The following is a 10,995-nucleotide window of genomic DNA, read 5'->3' as shown; positions in this document are numbered from 1 at the left end:
AGATTTTGGGTATTTGAAGAACTAATTAAATGAATAATTTTTATTAACACGGAGGAGATGGATTGTTTAAGTTTAGAGTTTGGAGTTAGAGATATTAATATTTGTTTACTTGTAGTTGAATGTTAGCCTAGGTTTGGTTTGGGAAGTCTGGGGGGTGGGGGGATGGGATAAATCATTGTGTAATACTTGTGATGTATTTCTTCTTTTATGATAAAAACAATAAAATTTTATATTGAAAAAAAAAAAGACATTGTAGCTGCACCTAAATTTTTTTCCCATATAGACTTCTTACACTGATTGGTGGTGAGGCTATAGATCTTCCAATATTACTTAGAGTTGGTATAAGAAGCAGCATAGATTCCACTTTCTTTTAGCTTACTGTTGCTCTGGAAGCATTTTCTATTTTTATGACTTCACTATTTTCTGGTTAATACCTTCATAGCTTCTTGTCAAAGAACAATGCTTTTAAATAAAAGTATCACTCAAGAACTTTGAAAAGTGGTTTAAATGTCAGTATAACACACGGGTGTCACACTCGCCACATCACGTGACATGTCGTGACTTTTTTTGCATTGCCGGAGCTGGGGTGGGCACGGCCTCCACATGATGCAATTGGCCTGCAGGCCAGCAGTTTGACACCCCTGGTATAACATATATACTTGATGGTTGTATGGAGAAATATTAAAAATAGTATTGTTATTTATAGCTGTAAAGTTGCAGGCATTCCCCCAATTCTTTCTGGTACATGACCACTAATCATATATATGGAAATCAAGTGATGTATTGTACATCCGTGTACTGTATGCATTTACTAGATTTAATGTAAAGCAATATAGTAATTTTAACTTGATCCTGATGAAAAATTCTGGGTATATCCACCCAAACAAACCTAAGAGGTCCTAGGTAGTTTAAATATTTAATATGTAGTGTAAATGGATTAATTAAGAACAGTTCTGTATTTGCAATAATACTGTACACCTTTGAAGTGGAAAGAGTATATGTAAGATCAAAATTTGTATGCATATCTTAGTCAGCAATGTTTTAGTATTCATAGATTTTCAAAAGATGTACAGATCTAGTTACATTAAGTGATACAAGGGAATTGTTTTTTGAATCACCAAATAAATATAAAAGAGAAAGTGAAACAATTTTAGTTGTTTAGATATTTCTTAAGAAGAGAAAATATATTATTTTCTCATGGCATTTGTGCACCAAATTATTAATTATGACAATATTATTATTTTCTATGTAAGTGGCAAATGTATAAATGTTGGCATTAGTTCTCCTTGATAAATTTAAGACAATATAAAATAAAAGGCTGAAATACATTTATTATTTCTTCACCTAATAGAGTTTTCTTTGCTATTCCTTGATCATATGGAACTTCAACTTTAAATAATGTAATTTACATTATGTGATTTAAATTTTAAATAATTTTAAATTTTAAATTATCCTGGCAACCAATGTGAAAATGTCTCTCAAGAATATGCCAAGAGTCTATTCATTGCAAATTGATAACACCAGTGTCTTGCAGAAATGTATGGTAGCCTCCCTATCATTGAGCCACATGGGTGTAGACACACATTATTTTCTCTGGACACCAAATACTACTTTGAGAAGTCACAAAGGAACAGTTATTTTCAGTTGACAGAAACAGTACAATTTTGAAAACAGAGGCTGAAAAATATTTATCTTCGAAAACCTAGTCTTACTCATCAATTTATCTGCAATATCTCAACTGAAGACATTGAAATATATCAAATTTGAATGCCGAACAATAGACCAAAATATGTGATTTATGGAATTACCTACTTTCTGAGACTTGCACAATGCACTAAACCATAAGCTAATTTTACTGACTGGATTCACATAACACTGTAGAATCAATGTGGTTACCTAATCTATGGTTCAATACATTATGCAACTCTAGCCAAAGACTTAAGAGTCCTACTCGGATTACACTGTTTAGCTTCTCAAGGGACTCGGACAGCACATAGAAGATATGAAGTATTGCAAGCTTTGCATATGATATAATTTTATAAACATATTCAACACCACAAATCTTTTTTATCTTAAGAATTTGAGGTATATAAGCTTGTCCTTCAGAAAAGAAACAAATTAAAATTTGACAGCAGCAGACAGTGTATGGCACATATATAGATACACTGAGAGGACAATATTCTAGTAAAAAGTTACTATGTGGTCTTTGGAAAATGTCTGAGTTTCAACTGAACCTTTTTTTAAAAAAAAATGTGGATGTAATATACCATGCAATAAAATCAGCTGAAAGGTGGTTGTTGTTGTTGTTTACCTATCGTCCTAACAGAGACACGGGGAATGTAAGTCTGATAAAATCCAACTGACCACTTGGTCAGAGAGCACTTACTGTAGGCTTATAAAAAATTCCTTACTGGCTTATTATAAACATGTTTCAATTTTAATTTCAAATTGAAAATCTTCCCAAAGACCATTAGACCAAAGATCACATTTTTAATTAATTATTGTACTGTAAGCATAGCTCAGTACCTGAATACAACTACAAGGCCTCTCTTTTGAAAAATGTTCAATAATAATAAAGGAAGATGTCATCTAAGCATGTGTGTGTGTGTGTGTGTGTGTGTGTGTGTGTGTGTGTGTGTTCGAATCTCAGAAGGGTATGGCTGGCTGATGAGAGTTAATTAGCTCGAAATAGCTATCCCAGTCTCCCTTTAACTCTTTGTTAGCAATCCAAAAAAAATTAGCGCATCACCAACTCATAATTAAAGTATTAATTAAAATATTGAGGAATAAAATACCTAGGTCTTAGCCTTGTGGCATCCCTCTCAATCTTTCTCCAATATGATATAAGATTTATGCTGCTCTTTGACCGTAATAAAGGTTGATTGATTGATGTAGGATTATTAAAGAGCACTCTTTGAACCTAAACTTCAAGACAGCTATATATCCACTTAATTGTCATGCCATCCAAGCCACATTCAGCTAGCTAGCTAATCAGCATGTCATAGGGTACTCTGTCAAATATTTGGCTGAAGTCAAAATATATTAAAGCTACATCTATTCAGGAAGCTACCTGATCAAAAAATGAGATAGTCTGGCAACATTTGTTCGTAATAAAAACTATGCTGCTTTCTGATAATTATCACATTGTTTTCCAGGGGTTTATATATCAGTGTCTTTATTATCTTCTCTACAAATTTCTGCAATATCAGTGTCAGAATGTCTGGCTTCACAGTAGCCATTCATGAAAAAGTAACAACTCCCAAAGCTAAAATAATATATAGAGACCCATTATTGCGTTGTTTAGTTTCCAGACAGGGCAGGAAGATAACTATTACTGTATTCTAAATTCCCTGTTATATAGATTGATATATACTCATTATTTTCTGCTTGTATATTGTAGAAGTGTAGTTATTAGTTGAACATTATTAGCTTTATTGAAAATCTGCCTCTGGATTGTGCCATTCTTTAGTACAGTTGTTAAATATCAATCATTTTATGTCTGTTTCGCTACTAAATAGTTTTTAATATTCCACTCTCCTACTTCAATATGTAAATGCAATCATGTACATTGACATTGCAGAAAAAAATCTCAAATAAAAACAAAATGAAAAACAAAAATAAACTGACAGCAAACAACAGTCCTTAAGGAATAATGGCTTTGATTAATATATTGGTTGTTAAGTGGCAACTAATAAGATTAATTCTCTTCTCCCTTGCCCAGCAGTTACTTAAAGTAATTGCATTTTTTGAAAACTGTATTATCATCATTTTGTGCTATGTGATGTCATAGAAACAACAGGGTGGGTTATGTACCACTCAGCAAATTTTCCTGACTCTGTCATCACAACTTTTTAAAATCCAACACTTCTGCCAGCTGAAGACATTCTAACCTATTGTATTTTAAACAATAAGCATAGAGCATAAATAATATGAAAAATAGTCATAAGGCACTTAGGAGCAAGTGAGATAAATACCTATAAAATACAGTAAACTTCATGTCGTGAAAGAGCCAGAACAGTAAAAGGTGGACTAAGTAATAAAGGTCAGGACTACTTTATGGAACTCATTATGAAAATTCTGAAAACTCAAGGTATCTTTTTTGAAGTTCATTTTAGAGGTAAGACTGAATAGTAGTAGTAGAATTGCCCATTGTCTTTGATAATGCAAAACAATTTACCATCACTGTTTGATTGTACTTAAAAAGGGGAAAGAAGGGAAAGTAACTACTCTGGACAGACTTAGTGCACATCTAAACTGAACCCTTAATCTACTCATCTCCTCTACTCATAGATAAGAAAATCCTGGCTGAATCACTTTGGCAGGAGTTGTGACTACATGTGACTATGTCCTCCTCCACTGGACTTGCTGCTGTGCCCTCCCACTTCCCTTTTCCATGAAAACATCTTCCTATGGGGGAAAATTACACACATGTGCAGAAATATATGCGCATAAACACATTTGCAAAGTTCAGTTACATTTATATGTACAAAGTTAAGGCATCAAGAAGCACATATATGAACCATAATGGCATAGTGGTTATAATGCAGTATTGCAGGTTAACTCTTGGAGCTTGCTTGTTTTCTTACAGATGTTTCATCTGTGCTAGTGATGATGTCACCTAGTTTGGGTAATGAAACGTCTGCAAGAAAACAAGCAAGCTCAGAGAGCATCAAGGATCCCTCATGTCAACCCTGAGCTACAAATATTCTCCTTTATCAGGTTAACTCTGCTCACAATCAGGAGTTTGATCCTGACCAGCTCAGCTTGATTCAGCCTTCCAAGTGAGGACCCAGATTGTTGGAGGAAATATGATGAGAGTGCTATAAAGCACTATGGAACAGTATATAAGTCTATGTGCTATTGCTATATATTCAAACACAAGGACCATCTTTCAGAAGAAAATTCTTTTCTTGACACACTGTTGTATGCTATTGTCTTCTAAGACAAAGTAGAGTTGAAATAGGAATGCATCATTTCATGTTTTTCCAGATCCTTGAGGGCAAATGTTGTTGTTTTTTTTAGTTCGCGTAGAAAAGCCCTAGGAGAAATGTTTTGCCAGATTTCCAATGTCCAGTTTGTTAAACAAAGATAATAGCAATTCTTCTATTTCAGTCCTTTGTTAAAAAAAAAAAAAGATCTAGAAAACATTAGAGATGAGGAAGGGCAGCTATAGACTCAGCTGTGCTAGTATTTCTTCCTCTACAAAGTAACTTCTTATAACTTCTGACCTGCTTATAAATCTACAGTAAAAGGAAGTAAATCACTCCAGTCAAAACAGAGAAGTCAAGATGACATGAGAAAACAATATGTTAAAATCACAACAGAGTATTGTATATATAAACTACTTCCCTACATGGCGATATTGCATGCTTCTTCCTTCAAATAACAGTTATAGATCTGTTTTAAATGGGTTCAATTTTTTTTAAAGCACAAGATATAGTATCTAGAGTTCCATCCTCTGATGATTCTTCCAAAGAGAATTCTTTTCTATAAAGTAGGTCCGAAAGCCACCCTAAATAGCATACTTTGCCTCTCTGAATTTACAAACCATTAGTATTAGAAACTAGCATTTGCTTAAGGGGCTATGCCTTTTATGGAAACATACCCTAATAAAAAGAAACAACATTTGATGTTATTTCTGCTGTCTCTGATTACTGATGTAACACTACTAAAGTCACTAGACAGTTTACAATAATAATAAAAAGAATTCCTTTAGACTGCTAAAAGAAAAATGATACTTATAATCTAGATAGGACAGAAATGTGGTATGTAGTTGCTAAAACCAAAGATATCTGAGGAGCTGTCTTTTTCCAGTGGAATTAGCCCACTAACTCATGCCAATGGAAGAGACCTGCTACAGATCACATCTACTAATGAATTCTAGCAGACAGGGTCAAGGAGAAGAGCCTTTACACTGTGGACCCGTCCATGTGGAATATTTTATCACCCAAACTGTTCCTATCCTTTTGGTCTTCCAGAAGGGAATTAAAACTTGTCTTTTCCAGTTGACTTGTTTTGCTTGGGGGGCACTTACAGCTGAAGGTGATTGACAGAGTAAGAGGACTCATCCCCATGCTATCCATCTCTTAGTCTTTGTGTTTTGTATATTTCTAAATTTTTAACTTAAAAAATCAGAGTCATAGATAAAAAATGCATTTAAATTTATGTTGTTTGCCTTGGTGTTTGTTAGTATTCCAAACATATAAGAACTGACAGTCAGTGATTTCTTGACAGACTATGATAAACAAGATACATAAAGTACCTGATCCCAGACCACAAATAAAGCCAAACGTTAATGAGAGATCATTAATATTTTTTTCTAAATGACACTTTGTCTTCCTAGGTCTGTCCCATGAGCAGCACAACAGAGTTTCAAAAGCAAGCATATCTAACAAATCTGAATGCTACGTAGATCATTTTGGATCCACAAAGTAAAAGCAGAATGAACTTTCATCTAATCTGGATTGCATTTTGTTGACATTCATCTGGTTATTTACTAATCCAGACATCAGTATAGCACTCCATTCATCTAAATCAGATGGCAATGACTCCAGAAGGATGTCAGCAAACATCAGCAATATCTTGTTCCAAATTCTGAAATCATCTTATTCTCCCAAAGGATATTGCCATGCATTTGTCCAGACAATGTATCAGCTTCCAATAGTACTATTATCTGTGTCTCTTCAAATGCTTTTACAGAATCAAGACTACACAGTTGTACCTCCTAAACTCCAATAAGATCTGCTCCTTCCCTTTCACATTTATTGGGCCAGCATAACTACAGATAGGCATATAGACTAATGGATCAATACAACAATAAAGCAACTAATGCCACCATTGTCTAGTGCAGTGATGGCGAACCTTTTAGAGACCGAGTGCCCAAACTGCAACCCAAAACCCACTTATGCATCGTCGGGTGCCGGGTGGGTGTGGCCCATTGGCTGGGTGTGGCCCATTGGGGTGTGTGTGGCCCATTGGGTGGGCGTGGCTGCGGTGGTAATGGCAGAATGGGTGGGACTAAAAAGTTCAATCAATCAATTCCAACTTTGTGAGATTTTTTTTTCCCGCGAGAAGTTGAAATTGACTGATTGATTGAACTTTTTTTTTTTTTTGCACATGGCAGCGGAGGCCTCAAGTGAAAAGGTTTTATAAAACCCAGCTGAAGGCCTAGGACTGGGGCGACGGCGCGCGTGCCCACAGAGACGGCTCTGAGTGCCGCCTCTGGCACCCGTGCCATAGGTTCGCCACCACTGGTCTAGTGTCTCAGTTCTGTGGAATATTTAAAAATCCTTACATTAAGTACAAATGATGACTTAGCAGTCTTCATATACAAAAGAGGATTTGGAATATGAATTATGATCGCCTATTAATCATCCACAGGAACAATACTTTTCTAGCAGAAATATCACCAGGAAATTCTTTTACTCTTTCAGTTGTGTTAAGTTTTGCTCATGCTATTGTGGGATATCTGGGGATAAAAGTGCTTTCCTTAGTCCTTTTCCATAAGTAAGTGTATTTCCTTTCCACTGTGACCAGGACCATTGATTTATTTCCTGCTCGTGGCCCAATCAACACTTCTGTCTAGATTGAAATGCCACTTCTTCTTATTCAGAAGATTAAAAGGTAGCAGTAAATAACAAGTAGGTGGATCAGAAGTTCTAGTTCTTACAGAAATGTTCCATCACATCAGTAGATAAAATGGATAAGGGTTTGTTATATATCAGCTGAGATGTATCATACCTAAGAAAATCTACTGAAATGTGTAAGGGTAGACATTTTTTCTTGTGCCTTTTTTTTGTATCCAGATTCCTATCTTTCTTTTACCTGCAACCTGATGAGAACTAAATCTAAAAATGGTGGCAGTGCAATTGATTTTAAGATAAATTGACTTTCTAATTCATCAAATCAAATAAGATCTTTATTGATTAACTGGATAAATTAATGGGTATTTGCATAGGCCCCCACCTTTTTTCCTAATGAATTAACCATCTTAATCCAATCATTTCAGTTGGACTATGTGATAATGGCTTTTTGAATTCACTTGATTTTCTAAAATTGAATCAACAATTTTAAATGGATTGGATCTATTTTGCACAGGCCTATTAAAGCATATTGCTTAGAATTGGAAGCCATGTACTTTGCTTCTCACAATCAGTTCAAATACCAATCTACAAGTATTCTCAATATAGGAAAAGGGAATATAATCTGTATACCTCAGTATGTGAAATAATGGTTGATGACAAAGAAATGTTATTCATCTTTAACAAGGCTGGACAAATCTTTTAAGGAGCACTTTCTTCTGACAAAGATGTGTGTATCTGCACACTTCTTTCACTATGAGATCACCAGAATAAATCTGCTCACCTGGAAAGAAGTGGGAGAGGTCCAGCTGAGGACCTGAATCTCTGAAAGAGTTTTATCCACACAGAACTCATACCAGAGCTTTCTCAATGGTGGTGCCCATTTATGCAGTAAGACACATACATCTATCATAATTCATGAATAATAAAGTGATACACAGGAAGATTAAAAACTGTCACAGCGTAAAGTGTTTCGACCATATTGGACAATATTTGCTTCTGCATTCTCATAACTAAAGGGGAAAATTTGTCAACATTGTAGTTAATATTGGCCATTTGGTTTGCCAAAAGCAACCAGCTAGTCATCATTCATCATCTGGATCATCCAGGCCTTTCATTGGAGATCTAACTAACAGAATATATTTACAGTCATAAAATTTACAGTAGAAAGGTGTGCTATTAATATTCTGTAGTCAAAGGAATCACATTGGTACTTATTAATTGTAGAAATCTTTCATGATATGCTTTCAGTGAGAGAAAACAAGGAAACATAATTAGGGCAAATAGACAGCAATATCTACAGTATGTTAAGAATTGGCAGTCCTTTAAAAGAACAGCTGGTCCTCATATATGGGACCAGCTGTTCTTTTAAAAGGCTGCCAAACCTTAACATACTGTAGATATTGCTGTCTAACTTGCCCTAATATATAAGAATTATCTCCCCACTAACAAATATCTATAGAAAAGTAAAATGTGTTTCCTTTGGGTATTAGATTTTGGTATCTATTCCAACTTGTGGGTGCCATTATCATCTTTAAAATTGTCACGTTTTGTCACAAAATCCACATCAAAAGACAAATGTCATTCTTGGCCTTGATAGAATGGAACACATTGTTTCTGTGACACAAATTACTTTAACATAGTGAATCATATTTGTCCTAACCAACCTAGTCTTTCATATGTCATTAATTTGTTTCTACTGTACATGCCATGAATGGAATACTTGTGGACTTCCCAATATTGAATTTGTCCCAGCCAGTCCAGCAGGGACAAGGAACAACTGGAGGGGTACAGATTACTTACATCCATGTACTCTGCAACTTTATAAAAACTATACTCAATTTAAACTTTTTTAAAAGTTGAATGCAGCACACAATCACAGTTATAATGAGATCAGTATCTCTGTGGTGAATTCTTGGCCCTCCCATGGTAGAAAGCTTCCCCATCTATGATTATTTGCAATGGTATGACACAGGTGAGAAAATCCATTATGTAATGTCTCATAAAAATGTAGGGTCCTTGGTGCTCTCTGAGCTTGGTTCTTTTCTTGCAAATGTTTCATTACCCAAACTAGGTAACATCATCAGGACTCTTCATTTCAACCCAGAGCTACAAATATCATCCTTGGTTGGCATCAGAAACATGCCTGCTCTATTTTGTAACAATTCTATATCCAGAACTGGCCAGTTATAGCATTAAGGGAAACAGTATTTTGAACTCTAGCCCATAACAAAGAAAATGTAATTCAAGTGTGTAATGTGAACTTCTTCTTTTTTTTTAAATAAAATTTTATTAATTTTTGTAATTAACCAACAAATACCAATATGATGCATTTACCTATACAAGCAATAAAAAATAATCCAAATCAGTACATTTTCGGAGACGCTCAGCAGTCCCCGCCTTGCCTCCACCCTCATTCACTTTCCTGTCCTTCTTCCCTCTGATCCCACAACCTCTCCACCTTCCTCCTTTCCACCTAACTACATCCCCTCTTCCTTCTTAACCGCCTCTTCGAGTGCAGTTTGGGGTGCCAACCGAGCATCTCCTCTTTTCAATACAGTTATTATTCACCTATAACATATAAATACATCAATTTTTGTAATTTTAATCCCCTAATCCCCTTCCCCCCTCCCCCCCCGACTTCCCAGAGCTGAGTACAGGATTAAACATATACTAATCCAAATTTAACCCAAACAACCCGACCATAATATAAACAAGTATAAACTTACTTTAACTCTAACATACAGTCACCTTAACTATGAACTACATATATAAATTATATATAAAAATATTCATAAGTAACCATAATTAATCATGTGAACTTCTTGTGGAAAAAAATTGTAAGCTTTCTTTGAAAAAAAAATATATGGACATCTCTTTTCTTATAAACAAAGACACAGTGTGTTAGACTTTAGATAAGCTGAACTGCCCTCCAGTTCTATTATTCTCTAAAGATACATATTCCAAAATGACTAACTTGAAATTGGTTCCCCATTTTCTGTTTTAGTGAACCATTTTCATACAAATAACTACTACTACTACTATGTAGCCAATAGTTGAAAGAGAACTTCTGATAGTGATACACTCTGCTTCAAAGATTATGTGGTTTGGACAGATGAGAATATTTTAGGATAGAAAAATATCTTCATTTAATCAATTTTGGTATATTTGCTTTTAGGTATTCATAAAGTAAAAAAGAAAGACTTATACTCTGTTTATACTTTATAGAGTCACTGACTCTAATTGACAACTGTTCTCAAAACCTGAGCTTTCTGAATCACATTATCAATCAGAAGATTGTAATCATATCTGAAACCTTAGACATATGCAAAAGATGCTTCATACTTTTGTACCCCGGGAGCAGAATAGGATGGGGAAATGACTGCAGAATACATTATACAGCCTTGATGGAGGA

The 10,995-nt window shown here is 34.9% G+C and overlaps 1 protein-coding gene across 1 annotated transcript in view; it reads right to left on the bottom strand.

The window, feature by feature from the left end:
* The window catches only part of CHODL (chondrolectin), a 24,502-nt gene extending 18,428 nt beyond the window's left edge, over positions 1–6,074 (bottom strand). Inside the window, exon 1 of the mRNA XM_015814130.1 lies at positions 6,035–6,074. Within this exon, the coding sequence (XP_015669616.1) occupies positions 6,035–6,074 (40 nt within the window). The remainder of the gene's footprint in view (positions 1–6,034) is intronic.
* Positions 6,075–10,995: the final 4,921 nt, after the last annotated feature.

This window comes from Protobothrops mucrosquamatus, unplaced genomic scaffold, assembly GCF_001527695.2.
Source record: "Protobothrops mucrosquamatus isolate PMUCROS unplaced genomic scaffold, P.Mucros_1.0 scaffold223, whole genome shotgun sequence".
NCBI lineage: Eukaryota > Metazoa > Chordata > Lepidosauria > Squamata > Viperidae > Protobothrops > Protobothrops mucrosquamatus.
Note: the sequence above shows the minus strand (reverse complement) of the source record. Positions and strands in the feature narration are given on the sequence as shown.